The 25,990-nt window shown below is 52.6% G+C and overlaps 1 protein-coding gene across 1 annotated transcript in view; it reads right to left on the bottom strand.

Annotated features, from left to right (window-relative positions):
• Positions 1 to 7,181: 7,181 nt before the first annotated feature.
• The window catches only part of mdy (diacylglycerol O-acyltransferase), a 105,826-nt gene continuing 87,017 nt past the window's right edge, over positions 7,182 to 25,990 (bottom strand). The window contains exons 9-12 of the mRNA XM_011139615.3: positions 19,927 to 19,971; positions 12,324 to 12,502; positions 8,456 to 8,606; positions 7,182 to 7,969 (exon numbers count right to left, since the gene is read on the bottom strand). Coding sequence (XP_011137917.1) covers positions 7,793 to 7,969; positions 8,456 to 8,606; positions 12,324 to 12,502; positions 19,927 to 19,971 — 552 coding nt within the window. The 3' untranslated portion in view covers positions 7,182 to 7,792. The remainder of the gene's footprint in view (positions 7,970 to 8,455; positions 8,607 to 12,323; positions 12,503 to 19,926; positions 19,972 to 25,990) is intronic.

A 25,990-nucleotide genomic window follows, 5' to 3' on the forward strand; every position in this document is an offset into this window, starting at 1 on the left:
CTCTCTCTCTCTCTCTCTCTCTCTCTCTCTCTCTCTCTCTCTCTCTCTCTCTCTCCCCCTCTCTCTCTCTCTCTTTATATCTGCTCTTTAGCAGAATTTTTTGTACCGTTCGTTGGACAATATGTTTTCGATTAATAATTCTCTATTATTATTCTCTCGTTACTATACTCACGCGCGCGCGTATTTTTAGATTTCATTAATTAATTCTCGAGCAGAAGTAAAGCTTCCGTAAAGTTTCCAACGTAGCGTGAAAAAAAAATCGAGTTTGCTCAAGCTCCGTTTGCGCTCTTTGCGCGAAAAAAAAAAAAAAAAAAAAAGAGGGCAGAAAAGATTTCTATCGCATCGATGGGATTTTCAGGTGAGCTGGATATTAAAATAGGAGGTGCAATCACCGCTTTATGTCTTAGTGGAACTGCCTGCGCACGGTTCGCGCGGAATTGCTTTTTGTTTCGTAAACCAAACAGTGGCCGCGTTTGATGGGGCGCCATTAACGAGACTATCTATACGTCGGATAATCCCGAATCGGTAACGACCGTCGGGAATTGGGTCAAAAGCCTGGTCAAGCGATCATTCGGCAATCGAACCGGCAAGTAACTATTCCCTCTTGCACGCGTGCTACGTCGATTTTGTAATGATTCCGCGCGCGGAAACGCAATCCTCTGCGCGTGCGCGCGCAGAGACTTCCGCGCGTAAAATCGTCACGCGCGGTCTTTGTATTTACACGCGCGCGCGCGCGGAAAGTTATCGCGGTGCGTTAATAAACGCAGCTGGTGTAACGCCGGTAGTCGCATATTCTACTTTGTCGACTGCCCGACAGCGAAGGATTGCGTCCTCCCCGAGGATTAATCCGGCTAATCCGAAAAACGACGAAGGCACGCGCTTTCAAAAATTTGCGTCGCGCAGTGTGTGTGTGTGTGTGTGTGTGTGTGTGTGTGTATCGTATAATTTGCAACGCAAATTTTTGAGCGCGACGCCGTGTAGCTCCTGTTAACGATAGTGGAAGTAAGACAAATTGTGGCTGTTATTCTAGTCGACTAGAATCGCCGGGCGACAGTGTTCGCGGAACCGGAGAGCGGGTTAATCGATTGAAATTTTGCATAATCTGACCCGTCGTGACGTAGATGGTTTCAGGGCATTCACCGCATCGATATAGTCGAAGTTGCTGCTCGCATTATGATCTCAGGGGACGACGCGAAGAAGCTAACACGAAGATATCGAACTTGTGCCTTGCGTGACCTCGATAAGATCCCGCGACAGTTTCGCGACGCAATTAGCTCGATGGTGTGCGTACGCGCGATAATTTCATGTAAAATCCGCCGTTTCTGGATTCTCGCGCGAGCGATTCCGCAGAGGCAGTGCGAAATTCTGCGAGACAAACACGCGACAGAGACGAAGAGTCGCGCGCTGGAATACGCGCGATTAATCGCGCGTTACCCGCAACGTAATTATATCCGCTCGGGGGGACGCTAATCGTCGAGGGAGGAGGATTTCTCTTTATTGCGGGGAGATAATTGAAATATTTTACACCAGGCTCTCGGGGTCCAATTAATTCTTACGTCGCCGCGGCGCGCGTCAAACAAGACAAGAGCCCCGACACCTGACAACGGTTATACATTTGCACGAAACTTTGATCGAAGGGAGGAGCAGAAGGTAAAAGCACTCTCGCCTTGTTCAGTCTATTCCTTTATCATTTTTCCGCAGAAATTGTCGCGTCACGTTCGCCATCGGCGAAGTATTGTCGATCATCGGGTCGTAATACGATCGATAATGATCGTTTCAATTTTCCATATGTCGTTTGTGCGGACGTGAACCCCGTCGTCGTCGTCGTCGTAAGAGCGATACCATTTTTCACGCACGTGAGATCGCTGCGCGTGGCTTTTAAGGAACGTCGAGTCATTGTTATCGAACGTCCGGAATAAGGGAACGGTTTCCCAGGACTAGAAAAAGAAACGGCGCACGGGGAAGAGCGGCGCGGGGTGGTGTGTGAGTGAGCGGTGGGCAGCGCCGATCGATTCTCAACTATTTTCGACGAGAAGGTTTATAAACGAAGCGCGTTAAAGCGGGCTAACCGCCGCCATTTAGCGTGACAGGTAAACTCCCGGGCGTTGAGCAATTAATTCTTAAACGAATAAGTCGTAAGTGCCGCAAGACAAATTCACCGGGCAGGTGTGCACTGCAGTTGCGCTCGAACGCGCACAGAGCACGGTAGCTATTAATAGAATAAATTGTATTACGCGTAACAATGATGTCTCAACAAAGCCGGCGGATTAATAAAAGTTACGCCAAGCATGAAATCCATTTGCACCGTTTGTGAGCGGGGATGACTTGAGCGATGGAAACTTAATAAAAAGGCTGCCGAGTGATTACTTCCGAGTGAAAGATTTCCATTTCGAAATGAGATACGTATCGGCGAAAATTCCGATCGAATATTTATGAAGAATATATCGACGTAGATATTTCGGCGCCGCGCGCGCGCGCGCGCGCGCGCTTTCGGGATGATTCAATACCAGTAGTAGGTATTCTCGTGGCGCATTGTCGGCTCATTACACGATCGAGTGGACCGCTCGCTCGCGCTAGCGCGGGCGAACGACTGAAAATTAATCCGCCGCGTCTGTAAAACGACGAGAGGTGAGCTGCGCGTCGTGTAAAAAGCGCGCGCAATATAGCACGGCTATAAAGAAAGGACGAAATTTGCGACGGTCCGACGCAGCGGCGCGGCTGGGTGGCTGGGCTCGATGCATATTTAATTAGAGATATATTTTTTACTACGATCGTTTAACGAAGCGCCATCGTGACGCAACGTCACGTAATTGAAATCGGACGAGAAACGGTACGACGTCGTCGTATCTAAGAGCGCCGGCAAAAAGTACCCATTGTACGTCCGCTCGTCGAGGACGACGCTCTCGGATATCCGGCTTTCATTAACCGTCCGCGGCTCGATTTACTCGAATACTCGTCACTCTCCCGTGTAAACATCGGCGGGGGAATCGAATTTACTCGACTAACTGCATACGTTTACGATATACACCAGCGAATCAGCCGCAGCTCGTCAGGCGAGCCATCCATTCTCCCCAACTCCTTTCCCTGCTCGAGACTCCACGATTGTATCTTTCGGCGAGAATTTTAGCGAGATTCGCGTGTCGCGCGTGTCATTCGCCTCTCTCAAGGCTCTCGCTCGCTTCGCACTCGCGCTCGCGCTCCTAATGAAATCCGCCGTAGGACTTCTAATCCGTCCAGTCGCACATCTCTCCGAGCTCTCGCGCTCGCGCTCGCGCTCACGAATGACGTTCTCCTCGCGAGACGTAATATCGCGCTAATCTGAGCGCTAAGAGCGTGCGTGAATTTCATAGACGAAGCGTCGCCGTGGAGTCTCGTCGCGGAGCGAGGAGCGCGGAACAAAAGTTTCTCGGCGGATATTTCCAAAGATGAATAAAACGAACGCGTCTTAAGCGAGCATTGCCACTGTAATAGCGAGCGTCGTCTCCGCTTCGTTTCATCCCTCACGTTCCGCGCGCGCGCGCGCGCGACGCGATCTACAGTGTCACATTTAAATTGAATGGAACGTAAATTACGCATGTTGCATCCGCGCCAGCAATTATTCAGCGCACCGCGACGAGATTTCCCGACGAGAGAGTCGCGCATATACCAAAGGACAGACTTCGTGACTCGCTCTCGCTCTCGCTCGCTCGCTCGCTTTCCGCCCTCTCGCTCTCTCTCTCTCTCTCCGAGCGCGCGCGCGCGCGCGCGAGCGGCCCTGCATTTCCCGTCTCTCCAGTCTCTCGCGCTTTCCGGGATCCCGTAAAAACCAACCTGGTTGCTCCAGAGCGCGCGGAGTCCGTCCTGGGTCATCCAGAGCGAGAGAGGAGAGAGAAGAGAGCTCTTCCCGGCGGATCGAAACGCGGTTGCAGCTGCGGCTTCCACGCTGCGGCACACCGGCCTGCGCCGCCGTGCTTTCTCTCCTCTCTTCCGGCGGTGGCGGGCTCTTTCTCTCTCTCTCTCTCTCTCGACGTGTACTCGCGAAACAACTCTCTCCTCCGGCACTGCACACCAGCTCGCGTAATTCGCGATGAGAGACAGAACGCGGGGAGAGAGAGAACGGGACGCACCTCGTGCACCGGCGCGCGATCACCGACCGTCGTGCGGGCGACGCGCGACACTCCTGCGGAGGCGTCACGACGCTCACTGCGGAGGCTACGCCGCGTACCCGCCCTTATAGCATCGTGTTGCGCTCACACTGCACCCCCTGTGCCTCCTGACCACCCTTCCACCTTCCTAGTCCACCGCGCTACCTCCGCCACCCCCAGGCATCCCTTCTCCGCCGCCGCTTCGCAACCTTCCCCTCTCGTCCTCCTGTCCCCCCTCCCTTCCTACCCTCCGCTGGCGAGCTCCAACCCCCGCGGCCCATCTTAGGGGATAACGCGCGAGCGCTCGTTCGAGGGGGACCGACCGATGCATTCTTCGGTGATGCTTCGTCGCCTGGCGCGACGGTCGCGGCGGCGGCGGCGGCGGCGACGGCGGCGGCGGCGGCGGCGGCGGCGGCGGCGGCGGCGGCCTCCAGGTAGAGAGAACGACGGAATGGGGTGCTCCGTGCTCTCCCAGTCGCTCGATCCCCTGTTTGCGATTGCATTAGAGACGGGAAAAAATACGATCTCTCTCTCCCTCTCTCTTTCTCTCCCTCTCTCTCTCTCTCTCTCTCTCTCTCTCTCTCTCTCTCTCTCTCTCTCTGTCTCTCTCTCGCCATACGTTGCCGCGACGTGACAATTTATCGTCGTCGTTTCATCGCAGTGGAGACGACACGTCCGAGAGAAGTGCGTGATGGATACTTACGTGGACGGTGTCGAATCTTTGCGCGCGTCTCCTCTCGAGGTCGAGGAAGCCGCGCGTACGATGAATATCGAGTCGCGCGTTTTTACTCGCGTCGGAAACGTTGAGCGCGAGCGTCGACGCTGGCCCGCGACCTGGGAAGACGGCGGCGAGGAGTTTTCTTGGTATTGTTGTGTATCTAGCCGACACTCGGCCAAATTAACACGAGCGCGCGGCGCGGCGCGGCGCGGCGCGGCTGGTACTTGTGAATTTCACGCTTCGTCCCGGCTAAATGGCCGAGCCGTTCGTCATAAAGCGCTTCCGCCGGTATTGTAACGCGGTACACGTCAGCCACGTGCCTCAGAAACGGCCCGTGAGATATTCGCGCGCGGCTCCCGGCCCCTTTGTTCCTTTTTCATCATTTTTATAGGGTCAATTTAAGAGCGCGGCCGCGCGCTTCGCCCCGTGGAAGCAATTAAATTAAAAGTCCCACGTATTCAGGAGAAGTAATTTTTGCTCTTACGCCGCGCTCAGCGGGACTCGCGTATCAGTTTATACGGAACAATGCGGCTGTCAGGTGGAGGGGGGAGGGGGGGGGGACAAAAGAGTGGCCGTGCTTGAGGAGTTTTGGCGTTAACAAAGTTATTTACCACGTCAGGCGCAAATGCCAATTTAGGAGACGCGCGCGAGCGCGCGTTATAATGACGCTAAAGCCAAAGCGGCGAGCTGATAAGACTTAACTTGTTGAGCGTCGCAACTGACATCGTCGGCTGTATTCGCCAGCGAGAAAATGCGACTGTTACATACCTCTGGTTTGTCCTCCCCCTTCCTCCCTCCCTCTCTCCTGCCAATGCGCTTTGTCCATTTTCGCACATGAGCGAGAGACGATTCTCGGTGTTTCCGTTTCGCGTCTCTCTCTCTCTCTCTCTCTCTCTCTCATTCTCTCTCACTCAGCTGGCTCAGATCGTTTCGAGCGATCGCTGGTCTCTCGATTTCGTGATCGATTTCCTCTCAAAGTGAACGCTTCTTCCCTCGAGACCCTGACGCAACTAATCTCTCTGTGTTAATGGAACTACAACGCGTGATAACGTTGCGCGACGACCATTGCCACGTCGAACTCGCTTTTACGACGAGACGACGTACACTGAGACGCTTAGACGACACATGCCGTCGCTCTGGAAGATTGCGATCCTAAGTAAGGTCGACACGCATCGCATTCGCCTTGCCTTGTAGGGTGTCCATAAAACTCTTATCTACTTAATAGCTTAGAAGAGCGGGAGATGAAGATACACATCTCGGTGTAATATTAAAGATAGCGCGGAGCGTGTGCCGCTCTCTCTCTCTCTCTCTCTCTCTCGCGCGCGCGCGCGCGCGCGTCAGTGCTGGATCCGGCGAGATCGTTTCAGATATTTCGCGTGCTCTCGCTGCCGAGCGATTGACTCCGCGAGCGCTTTCGAAAGCGCAGCATTACTATCGACCGTGCAGTTTTTTTGCGCGAGCACCTTGTATCTATCATTCCGAGTATTTCCGAGCCGTCCCCGGCATCATTAATTTATCCATCGCCGGGACATACACGTATCACGCTATCCAGGCTCATCAGGAGGAGAAAAACCCAAGTGTGAGGGCTGGAAGAAGAAGTGTTTCTTTCGAGGGCTCGGTTTCTTCTCGTTCGTGACGTGACCCTAACTACCCCGACGTGGATTTGACGCGGGCTTAACCCGCAGGTAACCTAACCTAACCCGGCCCCCCTACACCGCGCTGTGTTTACCTGGACATCTTTTTTATTTTACCTTTACCGACGGTTATAAAATGGTTAGCGCAGGACTATTAAGTAAAAAGGCGGGAAGATTTAACCGTTGATTAAAGAAATTACAGAGATTAATGGTCGGCACGTCGCGCCGGGAGATAAATCACCGTCCGGTTTTTCGAGCGGAGGGGAATTTTGAAAAATGCAGAGAAAAATTTAAGAAGAATGGCGGGAATACTTCTGAATAAAATTTATCGGAAGTTCCAAGTGTGTGTGTGCGTGCGTGTGTGTGTGTGTGTGTATGTCTCGCATAATACTTTGCCCCCAATCCGGTTCTCGTGGATTTACGATAAAGGTTCATGGTGATTATTTTTCGCCGTTCGATGGCGGTGCGTGCGCCTGAAGAAGAAAGAAAAAAAGAGAAAGAGAGAGAGAGAGAGGGAGGTTGCTCTCGACGATATGATTTCCGCCTCATTGGCGGGGAAAAACGTACAGGGTCTTGCTGTTAAAAAAAGTTGTTTTTCCGACGATTCATGAGATCGCCCTCGAGTTTCCAGTTGAGAGGATATCACGCGAGTGAACACGCGGTCCTTTTCGAGTGTGGTGCAGGACGAAATGAAACAATACTCAATACAAAATATTCTGTTTATTCAACAACAAGTTCGCTCGTGTGTGGCGAGGAAGCACTGTTAAAAAGTTATCGTATAAAAATTATTAGATTTCGCAGTTACACTAGTGCAATTGGTATACACATGTATGTACAGATTTTAGTGAAACGTAATCGTATTTTTGAATGATTCCCATCAATTTGTTCGCCTCGTTTCACCGCGTTTGGACTCGCATTGTGCTATAGCGGCTTTCAACGTTCCATCCAGCGGGAAGTTACATTTTAAGGCACATGCACAGTATCGAATATTCCCACAGGTGTAGTTTATCGCGCAATGATGAAACGAGGGCGCGACGGCTTTAGAATGCGGAAGATATTTGCACGGGAAGCTGTATGTATTTCGCAATCAACAAACGCAATATCGAAGAAAATTGAGCAAAAAAAAAAAGAAAAAACGAACAAACAAAACGAAAAGAAACGAAACAAAAGGAAGAGAGAGAGAGAGAGAGAGAGAGAGAGAGAGAGAGGGAGAGAGAGAAGGATGGGGGCAGAAGGGGTGAGAACGATCGCGAGTGTATCTCTTTGGAGGTCTTCTTTTTCCCCGGAACTTTCTCCGTTCTGTCTCATTGCGTCGCTTACACCACGGAGTAGTCCTCGATCAGAGACTCACCGAAATGAGTCACAACGTAATCGTGGTAATACATCATTATGCAAAGTGGTTGGCCGATGATGAGGCTCGCCCACACGACGATGTTGCCGTATCTGGCGCCCAAGTATCGTTCGGCCATCTTGCTCAGCACCGACAGTGGTATCTGTAATGAACAATTAACGCTGCACGACCGGAATCTCCGCACTCGCGAGCGAGCGAGCGAAATATTTTGCGCGTGCGTACAAAATGTATTACGCAGTGCGTAACGCGATATACACACGTAATGTGAAGCATTTGACGAATTTCGCAAGTATCACACAGCAGCCGAAATCCCGGGATTTCCGCGCCGATTGCGCGAAGAATATCAATCGAAGATTATGAAACACACTTCTCGTATTCTGTTCTTTAACCAAAAAAATTACTTTTCCGGCGAGAGCATTTTAATTTCACCGAACTCCACACTACTTTTCAGCATTGAGACGCGGCAGTTTTCTTTCTTTTTTTTTTTTTTTCGTTTCTTTTCATCGAGTTTTTAAGACGCGCTGCGTCCGTAGATCCGTGAGAACCCGACAAGGACGATATCTCGACGTTACGCTCGCAGTTACAGTCAACGATAAACGCGTGGAATAAACACGCGAAAGTCTCTTACCTGTCCCATCATACCCATGAACGCCCATATCTTGAATGTCTTTAAAGGCACGCTTACAAGGTACTCGTGGAAGAAAGCGCTGATAAAGAAGACGGTCACCGACGCTGTGGTCTTACTATAGCCCATCTCGACAATCGGAATATAAAGATGCCTGTAACACGAAACGCAATACGTTTTCCATAAGACACATCGCTCGCGAGAGATGTGATATACTCTGGGAGAGACTCTGCACTCGTGGACACTCGGCCGACGGCGGAAGCGGAAAGGAAGGGAGGAAGAAGGACTTTGGTTTTTTCTTCTCTTTTTCTTTCGCATCCTCGACCACGTGCGAATTGTCTCCGATTCTTTCCGCCTCTCAGTGACGATTACCGGCTGGCCAGGGAATTTCGGCTAAATCGCACACACTCGAGCCCCGATAGAAAACGCTCGAAATAGCTCAATCGATTAAAGGCTCTAAGCCTGGCAACGGCTCACGGGAGTGCATTTAGTGCACGTTCCTCTATTATGCCGACAATGCTATTATCGGCGTCACAAAGGAACACGCATTTCTACAGTTTCCGTTCTCTTAGACGCCGACTGTACCGCAGAATACACGCGGAAGCTGTCGGCCCGATAAAGCTGATAAGGGACGCGACGGTAATGTTGGAACGCGCGAAACTGCTCCAAAAAATTCCAGCGATATTCGGGCAAAGTTTCGCCGGAATGGCTACGTTCTGCCGTCGCTGTTCTCTCGCTTGTTGGCAGAGGCGCGTAGGCGGCCAGAAACGGACAACACGGGAAAGAATCGTTAGTCGTCTGGTTATCGGTGCGACCGCATCAGAAAGAAAGGAAAACGCTCCAAAGGATTCTCCAAGAGAGAGAGAGAGAGAGAGAGAGAGAGAGAAAGGAAGGAGGAGGAGGAGAACGGAAAAAGCGCACCGGGAAGAGCAGGAAGAGAAGAAGGAGGAGGAGGAGGAGGAGGAGGAGGAGGAGGAGGAGGAGGAGGAGGAGGAGGAGGAGGAGAAGGGGTGACGGAGGTGGAAGGAAGGAAGAAAATTCAAAGGTGAGACGCCGTCGCCGACGACAGTTCTGAGAACTTCAGGCCACGCGCGTTTTACCGCGTTCTTAGGGCTTCCTCTCCGCACCCGATCCCTCCCCTGTGAACAACGCGTCGCCCTTTCTTTCCCTCCAACCAGAGCGAACGTCTCCTTTGCGCAAAGCGCCCGGGAATATCTCCAGTTATAGAGGTATTATAAGTGCCGCGGGGAATAAACAGCCTTAAGTGCGCATCGCGATGCGTATCGGCTTTTCCCATTACAAACCTGAAAAGACGCCTTCGTCGTCGCCCTCATCGTCGCCCTGGTCGTCGTCGTCGTCGTCGTCATCATCGTCGTCTTCGTCATCGTCATCGTCATCGTCGTCGTCGTCGTCGTCGTCGTCGTCGTCGTCGTCGTCGACAACCTCCGTGCCCTCTACATCGCCCTTGCGTGTGGGGGGGGACATTTCCATTTCCACCTCGACCCCCTCCCCCCTGCGTCGCACGCTGCGACTATATGCCAGTCGCAGCTTGCAATTGCAGCTGCGTATCTCGGTCGGGACGCAAAGAAAAAAAATAGCGGGGCAAGGGGGAAGAAAGGAAAGAGAAGCTAGAAGCGACCGTAAGCGCACAGGTGCGTCGTCGAGGTAAAAAGAAGCGCAAGCGCGTCGGCGTGAGACTTAAAAATTCGCGTCTCGGAAACTCGCGCGGACGCCCGGCGTCTCTTTAGCGAGCCTCATTTTCCTTCGTTTTTATATCATTTATAAAGGGAACGTGGCCAGTCATTTTCGTGCTACGTGTCGCGCTTTATATATAAAGGGGACGTGTTATATAAGACAGTTTCGCGGTTGTGCGGCTTTGTTTACTGCCTGCCTACGCGTACACACATGCACACATATATATACAATACATACATATATATATATATATATATTCATATTCATTCTTGGTTTGTATGATACTCGACGTTATGTATGGGGGAGCTGAAATGCCGGATTAATCGTCTTCGTCGTAGCAGCCTCGCATCAAACATCGGCCGCAGCGTGATATCGGGGGAGAAAAGCGTAAAATATTTACAAGTACAGCGGCAATTCGCTGCTTAATATCTGATGCTCAACACGAGGGGCGGCAGATTGGATCTTTATGGGACGTTCATGGTAAACCCCGAGCAGTTTGCGCATGGCAATTTTGATGGCACCCTTTTCTCTCGGTCACATAATAAGAACTTTGTACAGCCATTTTTACGGGGATTTAAACTTTCTTTTGGGCTACTTCTCAAGTACAAAGAACCGGCGCGGACTCATGAAAGGAGGTCGTCACTATGGGCTCGAGTTGTTAGGTGCACGTGCGATGGGTAACCGTGGAAGATGGAGGGCCCGCCGGAAAAGTCTTTCGGAAGTTCGCTGATTGTATTGAGCGAGGGATATATAATCTAATGTGGCGGCGACAGCCGAGATGTATGGCTTGAGAGAGACATTTTAGGCGGAATAAAAGGTTTTCGCGTGGAAGCCTATTTTTGTCAGAGGAAATGTTGTCGCTCGCGTATTGTCACACGATAATACACGTCCCCCCTCCTCCCCTCCCCCCCCCTCCCCGGACAGACAGTTCGCGGAAATTTCCACACGCGCCGCCTGACGATTTGCTCGTCGAAATCGCCAACGAAATGGTCATTTATACAAAACGTTTTCTCGGCGTACCACTTTAGGTACGGTGCGTAAATATAGCGGTAAAATATACCGGCGACATAAAATATCCGGACGGCTCAGGCAGACACCTCCTTATTTGACGAAGAGTCTGGCGAGAGAGAGAGAGAGTTATCAGGTTGATAGAATTTTTGTGGCCCCTCAAAGAACAGCGACAACGGCCGTGGCATCTGTCGGCATTCGTGGTATTCGCGTGCGCGAAGTATCGCGAGCAGCAGGCAACGAGAGCGCGTCATTTTCCTTCCCCATCTGATGTTTGCACGTAATTGGTACGGCACGGCGTTACACGACGACGATACACTAGTGTACGGCACCGCGCGCGTCGGAATGACGGCCATAGCTACGAAATAACCTCGGCGAGAGACGTGTATTGCATTATTATATAATCATGTTACCCCTACAACACCCCGTGTCAAAGGTGCAAAGTGCGCAGAGTAAAGCGCCGGAAGAGTTTTTCCTTCTATGGCGCGAGAGGTACGCGAGAGGCTAAGTATTACGGAGGGAGGAGAGAGAGAGAGAGAGAGAGAGAGTAAACAGCGCGGGAGGGAGCGCGCGCGCACACAGACGGGAGAGAGAAACGGACGAGGAAGTGGAAAAGATGAGTTCGTCGTGTCTTGCTACAAGCCGGACCTTTGATCGACTTTCTCTGTTGCCCGCCTAACCCGGGGCTAACTTTGTTAACGAGCATGTCTCAATTTGAGGGGATTTGATTACACTCTTCACGGGTGCCCGATGCCTCTGTGTGTCGTCTACGAGAAGGGGGGCGGGAGAAATTTTCATGAATCAAACATGCATCGACGTATCCGTCTGGTTTCAACAATTTTCGGTCTCATAATTATAATTGCATCGAGTGTACGCGCGTGATATTCCATAACCGCGTTACAGTTATACCTTACCTTTTTATCGAAAAGTTTATTGGATATTTTAGCAGTTTCGTAGAAATTACCGCGTAAAATCAATTTCTCCCTCTTGATTCCCGGCGTTATTATATAATCGCGCGGAAATATCTCATTTACCTCATTTAAATATTAAAGTCAGATGTGCGCTTATGGGCGTTCGTAAATCGTAAAATTTCTTATTCTGTATGTCATCGCGGCAACATCGAAGGGAGGGGGGAGGGGGAGTTTGACGTAAAAATCAGCATACTCACCGTACAGCCCAACGATGCACCGGCATGTTCCAAGTTCTCCAGAACGTGTCGATATTGTTGGCGTTCCACCAATCGCAGTAGAAATTCCGATCCGCAAAGTGCAGCAGCTCACCCATCAGATTGAGGAAAGAGTGAAATGCCAGATAGAAGAAGCAGAGCCACACTAGGTGATTCGGTATCTGCAGCAACAACGGGGATAGATGATTACACGTGAGCATCATCCGTGCTATGGTGGTACGCTAATTGTGTCTCGTTCGTAATCGAGTTGGGAAAATATGGGTCGTTGCAAAAAAGTTAACTCGCGCGCTAAAAACGTGACTGTATATATCGGTCTAGTCGGTGAAAGCAGATTATCTCGCGAGTATTACACTCGTTCGAAATCTCGACGGTGCGAGTGAAACTCGTACCAATAAAACTCGTCGCAGGAAATACGAATTTTGGATGAGTTCAGCGGCATCGCGGCGCAATAGTATATTAATAACGCGATTCCATTTCTGTCTTGCATTCACGATCCGGTCCCGGTTTATTTTTATTTGTGGAGAGCGTGTTGTAAGTTTTCTCCGACGCGAAATGACAGAAAGCAGATAACTCTCGCGGCGATCGAAATTCCGATTTTTCCTTTCTATCCCGTCCATAAAAAGATTATCTGATTATTCCCAATCAACCACTTTTCGGAAGTACGACACATTTCTAAGCTCTCTCTCTCTCTCTCTCTCTCTCTCTCTCTCTCTCTCTCTCTCTCTCTCTCTCTCTCTCTCTCTCTCTCTCTCTCTCTCTCTCTCTCTCTCTCTCTCAATAAACGTTTCATTTTCAAGCTCTGCTTGTCGAGATGTTCGAACTTTGCGACAATGTCTCGTACATCCGGAAATTTGTATTTATGTCGGAAAAACGGTTGAACAATATGAATTTTAGATCCGTTCCCACCGTGTTGCGCCGCGTCTCATTAGGAATTTGCGTAGCGACTTTCCGTAAAATTCGCGAACAGTACACGCGAAAGCGGCGACGAGACACGGCCGAAATGCGAACAGCACAGAAAGGAGCCGCAATTATGGAAAAGTAGAAGAAAAACGTCAAAGCTGCTTCACCCCCTCCCCCCCCCTGTTCTCTCTTAGTATGCGTCATGTTGCTAATGGACTGAATAAAATACGATGCGCTGTAACGACGGCGGAAAAAGTTAACTGAAACGAGGATAATCAGCGCGCGGAGACAAGCGTATTGCAGTATTATTTACGCGCCTGCTGATGAAAGTGAGACGACTGTATAACGAACTTATAAATTACCCCGGCTGTTCCTTTAATTACGCCTTAATGGAGGCAAGTAACACGACGGGGTCTTTGATCATTTATCGCATACATAATACCAATGCTAAAGTCAAAAGTCCTTATTTATTTGATCGCGGCGGTATTATCTTAATAATCCTTCTCTCTACCGGCGCTACCGAGGCGCCGGAGGAAAAGGTAATAAGCTGCGCTGTGAATACAGTTGCATATCGCCGCTATTATTATTATTATTATTATTATTATTGTTATTATTTCGCCTCTCTCCCTTTTGTGCTCTTCATTCCTTGTTCAAACCTTGTTTGAACCCGAGTTTTATATATACATTTTTTTTATCGCGACGTTAATATCCTCTCGTGACGGAGCAGCAACCGAGATAAATGCTCTCGCGTCAAAGGAGCAGCGAGTAGGGAAGAAGAAAAAAGGAGTAAGTATGGGCTTGAGACGTAACATCAGACGAATACTTTCGCGAAAATTTCTCGGAGGACCGCTCGCTTCTCTACGCCGAAGAATTTCGAAGTTATTTCGTTTCGGATGCCATTTCGGGACCACCCGGTCGCGGTATCATCCGCGTGCTTCCACGAGCTTTCTCCCTCTCACGCGCGGGCCAAAGGACTTAATAATGTTGCTAGGCACAAAGGTCGAGTCTCTTGCGCCGCAAGGCATCCACGGCACTTGCGCGAAAAAAGGACGGTGAGCCCTTCGGCACTTCCTCCGGCAGCTAGCAGCCTCTTCCGGCTTCGTCCACCTAGTCCGGGAAAACTTACCTCGGCGTTTTAATTTCGTTTACCCGGGGATGCTACCGAGGGAGAAAAAGGAAGGCGGACCGGCGGGGTCAGCAGAGAAAGAGAGGAAGACAGAGAGAGAGAGAGAGAGAGAGACACGGGGGATGGGACAGAGCAGAAGCCAGTGAATCGTTTGAGACATGTCGACGATACCACAAAGGGAAGAGCGATAAACTTTAAGCTGCCTCCTTGGCCAGAGGCTACCTGAAAGGGAAGCGCCTTCTCCCCGAGGAGTTATATGGGAGATGTAAAATCTTACCGAGCAAACGTGACCAAAGGATGTGTGTGCGTGGCGTTCCGCCGCTGGTAGGAAAGTTTGAAGCTTGAAAAATGTCGATTTCCAGATATACATATATACGATCTCTCTCTCTCTCTCTCTCGCATTCTGACACGCATGCGTCTTCACGTTCCGCGTGCTTCGTGCCCCTCGCATATTATCCGCACTTTTATCCCCCAAACTGTCACGTCGAATATTTTACGTCGATTTCCGGCCTCCCGGCTCATCCGCGGCTCGAATTGTCGCAACGCGCGCTCGCGCGTCTCGTCAGCCCGGCCGAGACAGATACATCGTCGTTCTTGCATTCTTCCTTTCTCGCTCAGAGGACACACACGTGTTCTCGTTTCCTTTGTCACATTGTTGATTAATATGATTTACGGACGAGCCGGCGGCGCCGGTGTCGAGGCCGACGAAAGGGAGGCGCTGTCCATGAGACAGCCGCGCGCGAACAGGGTAGCGTTCATTCATATTGATGCACGGCTGAAACATCAATCCTCTCGCGCAAGAAAGCAACGATACCGTCCGCGATTCGTGCTTGATCCCAGCCCGCTGATCGCATAACATTAATGCGTGCTCGGCTCACGTGCGCCGTCCGCCGATCGATTTTCATCGATAATGCAGGAATATCGTATCACGAAGGCGCGGCATTCTTCACATACGCGTATCGCGATATGTCTCTCTCTCTCTCTCTCTCTCTCTCTCTCTCTCTCTCTCTCTCTCTCTCTCTCTCTCTCTCTCTCGATGCGGTTCGACGTATCCGCGTCATTAGTAGTCGCCGCGAAAAGGAGAAACGAGAAAGTAGAAAGGGGGAGGGGGGGGGAGACGGAGTGGTAGTAAGTCAAACCTCGGCCGATCCGTGTGCATCGCATTACGTCGCGCTCTAATCGATATTTTCCATTTTCTTCTCGATCGCTGACGCACCCGTCCCTTCCCCTCCCGCTCCCCCCCCCCGCCCAGTCCTCCGTGCTGCGCCGCGCCGCCGATCGCTGTTCCGCTCTCCGTGTCCCGAGGGTGCGCGCGGCGTGTACCGGCAGCAGCCGTCTATCGGAGACGTTTACGCTCGCTACGTCTGGAAGGACATTAACATGTGAAAGGTATAACCCAGTAATAACGGCCGGGATAAAGAATGTAAATATAGGCAGATTGAATTTTTTAACTTTAGCCGGTGAGAGCCGGCTATTGGCCGGCGAGTGTGAGAGGACCGGAGCGCTATATTTCAGGAATGAGTATGCAAATGTCGAATAATCGAAGTCTTGCCGCGCGCAAGACCGCTCGGTGTTGCGATCGTACGTGCGACATGCGTCGACCGGACGACGAGCGTCAATGTCGAATCGACCCCTTCTGTGCGCGGGCAGAAATAATTCGGACGGACACACACACACACACACATGTGCGAGCACAGTCCGCCTCGGTTGCGCGGCAGCGCTCGCTCGGCGCGGGCCGCGTTATTCTGTGTTTACCGGCGCGCGAGTGTCTTCTCGCATCGGCGCGAGTAACACGTCGAAAATTGGATCGCGTCCGTCGCTAGCCTCGGCTCGATCGACAGATAAAGCCGGCGAGACGAGACGATCGGCTGACGACAACGACGACGACGACGACGACGACGTGCGCCCGGTCGTCTTGCGCTTTCGGCGATTTTCCAAGTCAAAGGGATTTCGAAACGAGGAGGTGATGCGCGCGCGCGCATGCCAAGAGCGCGGGCGTGAGGGGGAAAGGCGAGATCAAGCCGGCCGGGGCGGTGAGGGTGGGCGAGTAAGGGAGGAAGAGGGTAGCTCGGGCCGAGCTTCGGCCGTGACGCGGACTACGGGAAAATTGCGTTTTCCCATTACGACGAGATTAAAGTCTCTTTCTCCCTTTCGCGCGCGCGCGCGCGCTTCCCCCCGCATTGCAGTGCCGCGCTCGGTTTCTTCAGCGGCACCCCTTCTCCTCCCCTCCGCCCCGGAGGAGCGACTTCGTACATAAGAACCGCAATTAACCCCCGACAGTGGCGCGGGTCCCACGGTGGCCCCGCGGCTATTTGCGGTGTAAACGACGAGTAAGGCTGCGCGAAGATCGGCCAGGCGAAGTCTCGCAGCCTGGCCCGGATCGGCAAACAATTATTTTTCCACCGCGCGCGCGAGGACAAACAGAGGAGAGAAGGTCGCGACCGGCCACGAATGAGCAGCCTTTCGCCTCGCCTTATTGGAGGGAGATCCTCGCCGTCGAGCTCATCTGCGCGAGAGCACGTTCGTCCCCGGACGGAATTTCTCCCTCCTCCTCCTCCTCCTCCTCCTCCTCCTCCTCCTCCTCCTCCGCCCGTCACCACCGTGCGTTATTAAAGAACACTTCGAGTGATTCTCTTCCGCTTTAAACGGCGACCGCCGCGCGCCGTTCCATCGACCGCACGAACGAGCCTCGCGACGGAGGTCTTCTTTCATCGCGCCCGGCTATTTATCCCGCCTGCCGCGCCTGACCCGCGCCCTACTCGATCCTCCCGTCTTCGGTGTTCGGAATAACGCTATTCGGAATACGGTATTCGATCCACCGACGCGACAGTGGAGATCGAGTCGCGCCAGGGATTAATCAACGTACGCGGTATCAGATTATGCCGTGCGCCCAAGTGGCGCGCCGCCCCGTATAATAAACCCCCGTGACCCTTCGTTTCCCCCCTCCCCCCTCCCCGCCTCCGCTCCTGCTGGGAGCGCGGGACGTGCACGCATCGGCGCTTAATCGTATTTAAATGTTCCGTGCTCGCGTATCGGCCGCGTGAAAGTCGGGGCTCGGCTCGGCGTAAAAGTCGACGACGGCGAGGCGGCGAGAGGATCGACGAGGGGGGCGCGGCGCGGCGCGGCGCGATAATTAACGGCGCGCGGGTCGGCTCAATTAACGCGACGGGCGCAGGGGCGGGGGGAGGGGGGACGAAAGTTGGCCATAACAAAGCTCTCGCTCTCACGCACGAACGGCGGTCGTCGTTTTAATCGCGCAACAATCGACGTTCGCGCGGGGCCCCCCGCGCGCGCACGGCGCGCTCGCGAGCTGTCGCTGCACGCGCGAGTCCCGAGGACAGTCGCTCTTTGGGACGAATTCGTATAATTGAATTCGGTTCACTGGGCTCCGGCCGGCGCTCGGAACACCACGGCCGGCTAGTTCCGATCCGGAGCATCCGAGCTAACGAGAGAATAACGAGCGACGAACAGCGGACGAGGACGAGCGCGGGATCGTTCGGACCGGAATCCCGGCGTCGAAGAGTAACAGAGCGTATCGACGTATACGATGCAAGGAGAACGCGAATAAAAAGATACGACGGCCGTTATAGCGCTCGCATGAGCGAATCTTTGGTGCATATCGATTCATTGTCTCGCTCTCTCTCTCTCTCTCTCTCTCTCTCTCTCTTTTTCTTTTTCATTTTGCGTTATACGCAGCGCGCTCCGGAGCGATCGTACGTTCTCTCGACTACAACAACCACCGATCTGAAACGTTTGAGCTGCGGAAAAGAGAGAGAGAGAGGGGGGGGGGAAGGGGAGAAATAATCGTCGAGTACGTAAGGAGAAATTAACTGTCGGTAATGCCGAGCCAATATTCCTCAGGCGTGCAGGTTGTTTTCGCGACGAAAAACGCCGACGTTATTAAGATTGACGGAGGCAGGAAGAAACGACTTGATATTCGCCGAAGAAACTGCCGACGACCGTCGGGACATTTTATATCCGATTACCCGAAAGAATTATGCTCCCCCCCCCTTAAGCAGATTCGCCGTCTGCATTTCGAGATCCACTTTCTTCTCAACTGCTTTCATAGGATGAAGAGGGAGGGGGGAGGGGGAGAAAAAAAAAACAGACGCGAATCGGAAGTATCAAAACAACGTCTTTGGCATATCGCCGTGCATCGATCTCCCTGCGGACTTGGCGACAAACGACCTTTTTCCATCGCCGGGCGTGCATATTTCACCCGGAAGCGTCACGGGAATACGGCCGTACGACGCACGGCGAAACTTAAATCAGGAATTCATAGATTCCGCCGTACTTTCCGCGAGCGCCCGAAGCTCTCGCAGAGCGCTCCTCCCACCTCTCCGCGTCCCTCCCGGAGACTCGCTCTCCCCTGAAGAAACACAACATTTCTATTTCACGTTCCCGTGGATAGCTTACTTTATTTTCCAACGTGCAACAGATCCAACTTAACGTAAAACAAAGAGATCTAAACTCGGAAAGGGCCCAAGTTAACCGGCTCTTGTACGTCTCTCGTTTTACCGAATAAAAATTTTGTGGACCAGCAGCGGGCGAAGAGAGGGAGAAACAAAGGGGAAGGGAGGGAGAGACGGACGGGTATAAAATTTGCAGCAGCAGCCGCGCGACGTAGACAGTTGAATCGCGTTAAATAGTCTTTATCACAAAGCGCGGAACACTCCGCATAATCCACCTTGAAATTCTATCTTAACTATCTCGGATTATGCTCTCGCTAAATGCTCGCGCGAGGGTTGGGAGGGAGGGAAGAGGGGAGGGGGGAGCCGAAGCTGGCGGCGGCGCCAGCTTGTAGACTTATGCGCGCCGAAACGGATTTACAGCGGGCGTTGTATTAAGTGCGGCATTTATCGACGACACGTAGTTCGATACGAGTTTTCTTTGTCCCGCGTTCTGGCTGTCGAACGAGCTCGTAGTAGCGGCAAAGTTCAGGCGGGAAGTGAGTTTTGTTGTGGGAGGGGAGAGATTGAATTCGCAAATATTGCCTCGGGGCTTTTCTCGTAAGAGGTGTGTGCGCCGGAGAAAAAGGGCGAGAATCTAGCGCGAAGAACTTGAAAGTGTCTACCTATGCTGTTTTGCAAATAAGATATGGCCGTGTGAACACACACAGTATCAATATGAGAACAAACTTAAATTCGTCGCTTAGCGCGTTAAGATAACGGGGGATAACACCCGTTTTGCGGGCCGTCGTAATTTCCGCACTCTCGCAATGTTTCCCTCCCGCGATGAGAGGAGAGAGGGACGATCCCGCGCGCGTGTGCCGCCTTATATTTAAAATATAATTTGGATATTTAATTAAACGTATCTCCTGTAAATATCTCATGTGAGAATATACAGTCGAGAGTGCCGTGTATACGCGCGGTGACGTTCACGTCCGCCGTCGTTAAGAAACGCCTAAAAGCAGCTCCGAAACGTTAGAATGCCCCGGCCCCGCGACAAAGTTTCAGGAATGATCGGCTTAGACAGCATTCCCCGACGGTGTATTTCGGACACACCCGGTACGCGCTTATAAATTTGCGCACGTGTATGTTAGTGTATATGTGTACTCACCGCCAGCTTGAGAAGACGCTCGGAGGCCTTGGCTACGTCCATATTCTGCAACGCAAACGAGAGAGGCACGAGATTATTAATGTAGAAGGTAAATACGTGGGAAACGCGCGGAAGGGGTGCGTTAAGAGAAAGCAGGCAGAGGGGAGGGACAGGGATGAGGCAGATATGCCCTAAAGCTGAACGCAAAACAAATGCAAGTTAAAGGGGTGGGTGTGAGAGAGCGGAACACGTTACCGACTACAAAATGTAACTTTCTAATTGGATTTCAGGCGGTGAATACGATAAACCGTAAGATCGCCAGGGCAGAATTATTTCGCGCGTTGCGGATGCAAATCGCGCGCGCGGTGCGCGGGAGCTGCGGGAAAAGAAAAAAAAAGGACAGAGGAGAGAGAGAGAGAGAGAGAGAGAGAGAGAGAGAGAGAGAGAGAGAGAGAGAGAGAGAGAGATAGAGAGAGAGAAGTGAGGAAAAGGGAGAGGAAAAAATATCGCAATTATATATTGCGCAAAATTTGCGAGTTGCGAGTGTCAGAGTGAAATCGAATCAATGAAGCGTTAATTCCTCTGAAAGGCCGCAGCATTTATTTGCACCTTCCTGCGGCGCGCTGTACTCCACCGCGCGGTACAATTGAAGGTTTATTTTCGTACGAACGCCCATGCGAAATTAGGTTAACGTTACCATCGATGAAGTAAACCGCAATGTTTAATCCGCGTGTCGAAATGCGGTTCTGCGATATCGCTTGTATCGCGATCGCAGGAATATTGTTTTGCGCGGCCGTCTCTGCTGTGTTTTCCGAGATCGTTCTGCGCGCGCGCGCAAGCGAGCACCGCGAATTGTTATCATTATTATTAATCGTTGATTCCAAGTTAAAACTGGATATTACCATACGACAGTTTAATCTTGCCCGAGTTTGATCTTGGAGTAACATGGGCCACCGCGGGGCTGTTCCGTTATAAATCAACCTGATTCTCAGGATCCGCTCGTAACTTTAACATTTATCTATCTACGGTGCGGCTGCTCGAACGTATTCATTAGATTTTACATCGGGACGCAATTAAATTTCATCCCCGCGTGTCTAATTAGATCATTCAATTAAACGTGCGCGGGTGTACGCGTGCGTGTATGTGTGTGTGCGTGTGTACACACACATCCCAGCCAAGATGTGTGTTTAACGAAGGTCCGGGCATCTTGGAACGCACTCGAGGCGCATTATCGAACGAAAAACAACGCCAACTTTTAACCTGATTTTGGGGCAGTTTCGACGCCGGGCGGGAAGAACGCCCGACGGAGCTTCCGTCCTCTGTTATGGATTTACACTCGATGCGCTGAACGCGCGCGCGCTCTCTCTCTCTCTCTCTCTCTCGCGCGCGCGCGCTTTCCACCGATGGAATTGATATTTCGTGCGCGGCACTAATTGAATACGAGGGAAGGAAGCCGCCCCTCCGGCGTTCCGCTTAAGTGGCGGTTGTCGAGAGGTCCCTTCGAATGCTGCAACCGTGCCGCAGCCGTGCGCTTATAGACCAGGCTTGTAAATAAATACCCACGGAGAGTTTCTGCCAGCGACTTCAACATGTTGTTACGCTCGCGCCCGGGCGTTGTTACTGCACGCGCCGATGGTCGCGTTCCTCTTTTAAATAAGTGCCACCTCGTCGGCCAATGAGGGGAAAATGGCGAGCCCGTCGAGTGAGAGCCCACTCGAGTTGTACACTTCGATGCGTGTAATTCGACGCAACGCGCTCGCGCAAAGATTAGTCCGCGCGTCGATAGTCAGCGCGGCGTGGCGACGCTCGATAATCGATAAATCTCTCGCTCTCTCTCTCTCTCTCTCTCTCTCTCTCTCTCTCTCTCTCTCTCTCTCTCTCTCTGTCTGTCCTGCGCATTTCTAAACAATTTCGCCGTGATTAACACGTTATGCCGCGCCGTCGGCGATACGCGGAATCGAAAGTCGAAACGGCGTGTTTCGTTTCTCAATTTAGCAACAAATGGCGAATTTAATGCCGACAATGAAGCGCGCGCACGCACGCGCGCACACAGAGCCGGGATCGCGCTAATTGCAATTATCGTGACATGTTACCATTATTACAATTATTATGCTGCAGCCACGCATCGCGGCAATATCATGGCATTAATTAAATCGGCATGCCTTTAGGCCACCGTTGCGCAACGAGTTGCGCTCGGTGCAATGAGTAGAAAAAGAGGAAAAGAGACGGGAGGAAATATCGGCGATGAAATAGCGAACGTTGGCCATTATTCGGCGGTCTGCGCGCAGAGGACGATTAACAACGCACGGTCGCGCTCTGGCGTTTTCGCCCGTCGATCGTGCGCGCTCAGCGTTGACGAGCCGGATACGCCCGTCGTCTCGCAGCGTCTCGTCGCGTCGCGTCGCGTAGCGTCGCTCGAGGGGCCAAACTCGCGGCAACTAATTGCTGCGAATCGCCGGGGTACAAGAGCACACAGCCCTAAACTAAAGGCACTAAAGTTTAAGGACTATATCGTAAACAAACGCTGTTACGTCTTACGGGGAAAATGATTTTTTTACGGCAGCAACAAGTAGTCCCGACGAGAATTTCATGTTTCCTTAGGGCCGACTTTACGGCCGGCGGGCTTAATGAGGCGCGATACGTTACGCGGCCTGATAATTACGATCCGGGACAAGTGGCGGCTTGCGCGCCGCGCGCGCATCGCGTCGTAAAAAGCGTGACTTTCCCGAGACGGGAAAGTAATTGAACGCGTGCGGAAGCAGGCCCTTGAAAAAAAGAAATAACACGTTTGCGAAGAAGCTCGCAGCTTACAGCAGCGAAGCAGCGAGAGGGACAGAAAGAGCGAGAGAGAGAGAGAGAGAGAGAGAGAGAGAGAGAGAAAGGGAAACGATTGCCGACAGAAATCGAAGGACACGCTCGAATTGTTGCATCGCGGTAGCTCGGGAGTAGTTTGGCGGTGTTTCGGAGAAATCGAAGCGATTGGCGCATCCCCCGAAATCACGGCGTCCTAAATGATTGTATTCCGCCCGAGGCTGCACAAGGGTGCTCGCTGACGCTGGAGAGCAGTCCTTCGGCCTGCCGCTCCCGCCGCCCGTCACCTCTCGCCAATGAATAGTGGCACTCGAGACGCGAATGAAAGAAGGGGAAAGTGGACTGGCGTTCTCGAAGGAACGAAAATAAAAGCGTGGCGGAGTGGATTTTCCTCGGGAGGGCACGCGTCCGCGTGCAACGTGTCTCGCGTGGCCGGCCCCGTGAGCCTCAGCCACGCTTCTCTCCCCCCGCGGCCTTTTCCCCGTCCCTTTTGTATGTGTGTATGTGTGTGTGTGTGTGTGTGTTGCGCTGACGACGGCGACAGCGACGGCGATCGAAGCGTTCATTTCTGCAGATGGGCAACACCGGAAGCCCGCAAAGATGAGAGAACGCAAGGCGTCTCGCCGCCGCGCCGCGTCGCGATCTTTCCAGACGCGTCGCAGAAACGAAAAAATATTCCCCCCCGGAGAGACCCTCCCACCCCCTTCCTCCAAACGAGAAACTACAATGCACTAATGTCCCTCGGAGACTTCTTTTCGCAGCAACTTCACCCCCTCCCGCCCCTTCGTCTCGCTTCACCCTTGTCATCTTTATTCGACGGTCATACAATCGAGCGTTATCGTCCTTTTCACGGCAACGTGAAAGCGCGCGCGTTGCTGGTGGCACTCTGATGAATATACACATTACCGCGAGACCTCGAATGCAAGAGCAGTCGGAGAAAACGGGGGAAAAGGAAACGAGAGAGAGAGAGAGAGAGAGAGAGAGAGAGAGAAGAAAGTACGCGAAAAATGGAGGCGAGGGAAGGTGAGAAAAGACTTCGTCACGATCGCGCGGCGTGGAGAAAACGGGCCGCCTTCGGAACTCTCTGCGTCGGAACGGTCGTTCCCTTCGTCCGCCATCGTTTCAATTAGCGCGGGGAGATTTACGGCTTTGCATCCACGAACACCTTGTCCTGCCGGCGGGAAGAGTCCTCGAGATACCGGGAATTCGCTTCAGTTGAATTGAATCCCGGCCGACCGACAATAGCGCGGCGAACGTAAGGTACTTCGACGTCGCGCCCCTTCGTCGTCGACCCTTCATCGCGCACGCACGGCGCCGCTCGGCGGGGTCCTTAAGGGAGGTTTTACGAGCGAGGCAGGTGCGACTACAATTTCCGCCGATAGGAGAGATTCGCGGAAGTTTATCTAAATCGTCGCGCGGAGGGAAATACTTATCGCTGTTGATGGAAGCCGCAATAACGATGAGGATGTCTGAGACGGAAGAGACGTCGCACTGATGTTACAAGGAACAACGCGACGCTACGACTGCCGAAGGTTGACCGGGGGAAATGCGAATGAAGAAGAAGAACCCGATCGATGACTTAATTTCAACCGCGCGCGCTCCTCGCCCCGTCGACGGCGCTCAATGATTCATGGAGAGCCAAGTCCGTGTCAGACCGAGTCGGATTCTGAGCACATTTGTTCGGTCGCCTTTAGCACCGCTAATATGCGCCGGGAATAACCGGCGAGAAGAAGAGAGGAAGAAGCCGAGGAGGAGGAGGAGGAGGAAGAAAGAGAAGAAGTGAAAATAGCTTAAGCAGCGCTTTTAACGTCATCAAGCGAGTCCCCGCTGTGGAATCCCTATCTCCATTACGCAAGAAGCCTGTTTTTCGGCGAATTAACGTCCGGAGTTACCCCTAGAATTCAACTCAACTCCTTTCGGGGGCAAGCAAAATATTTACTTCGATCTGACAACTTCCAGAGTCGCACTTCCAGACTTGCAGCACTACTGGAGCGCAGCGGAAGACAAATAGGATTAAAAGGCACTCGACGTGGTCTTAAGTGTTTTGTGCCGGAGCGCCGGCAAAAAGTGGATCCGCGAGCGACCAACCTCGCCGCCGTTCTCCGCTTCACACCGAAGCAGTTCTGGTAGCAGTTAGCGGTCGAATAAATACCGCCTGCGCCTCTCTCTCTCTCTCTCTCTCTCTCTCTCTCTCTCTCTCTGTCTCTCTCTGTCTCTCTCTGTCTCTCTCTGTCTCTCTGTCTGTCTGTGTCGGACGCGTGCGACAAACAGGCCACAGGGAAAAATGGAACAATAACGAGGCCGGGGGACCATGACGAGACGGTCTCGCGAAAGTTGGAGACAATCGAGAATCGACTGCCCGGTCTCGAGACGAGGATTTCACCCCGGCGTGTTCGCGCCCTTCTCGAGGCCGCAAGATTGAAATGTTTCCGCGGCGCACGAAACACAACTCTCCTCGCGCGCGCGCGCGCGCGCGCTCCTCGCGTAGTTGTCAGTTGAAAGTCCACGGGAAATACCGTCCGAGATTCCCCGGCCCGACAAAGATACGCCACACCAATAAAAGTTTCAGCCCGCTCTCTCGTCGGTCTTCCTCCGGCTCCGGCTCCGGCGGCGAGCACGTTCCGCTCTCGCCGTTGAACGGACGCGTCCGGTTGTAATAACGGGCCGGGGGTGTTGAGCGGATTTCTAAAATTACTTCGCAACAACATTGAAGGCTCGACTCGACGGTGTAACTGCGCGAGAATGGATTATGCCGCACCGACGTTTGAGGAAGTTCCTCCCGGGGATAAAAATCTCCACGGAACAATTTAGCAGCAACGATGATTATGAGGAGGCGCACGGCGCGGCGGGGAGAGAGGGGGTGTGTCTCTCGGCCGGTGTGTACAGTCGGGGAAAGGGTTGAAAGCGAAACGTGTTTGCGCGAATCTTCTTCCTCTTTGAGTCTCAAAAGGAGGAGCTCGGGCGGGCGGGCGGGCGGGCGGGCGGGCGAGAGGCTTCCGGGTCACGTGCAATCTCGCCAGCGATTTCGCTTGTTAGCCGCCGCCCGCCCCCCCCCCCCCGATGGCATTTTCTTTTTGCTCGTCTATCAGGACGGATCGGGAGAATTTTTGCAGCGTCATAACTCGCGGCGCGCGGCGGACGAGAGGCTTCCGGCCGGCGAGCGCATATCGGCGACTTCGATACAAGAAGGTGCGACCGGTGCCTCTGGTATTCCACGAATTCCTTTCCGGCAACGTTGGTCAAGTGTCTGGAATCTTGCCGACGGGAGGAAAAA

This window comes from Harpegnathos saltator, unplaced genomic scaffold, assembly GCF_003227715.2.
Source record: "Harpegnathos saltator strain DR-91 unplaced genomic scaffold, Hsal_v8.6 scaffold555, whole genome shotgun sequence".
In the NCBI taxonomy this organism is placed as follows: domain Eukaryota; kingdom Metazoa; phylum Arthropoda; class Insecta; order Hymenoptera; family Formicidae; genus Harpegnathos; species Harpegnathos saltator.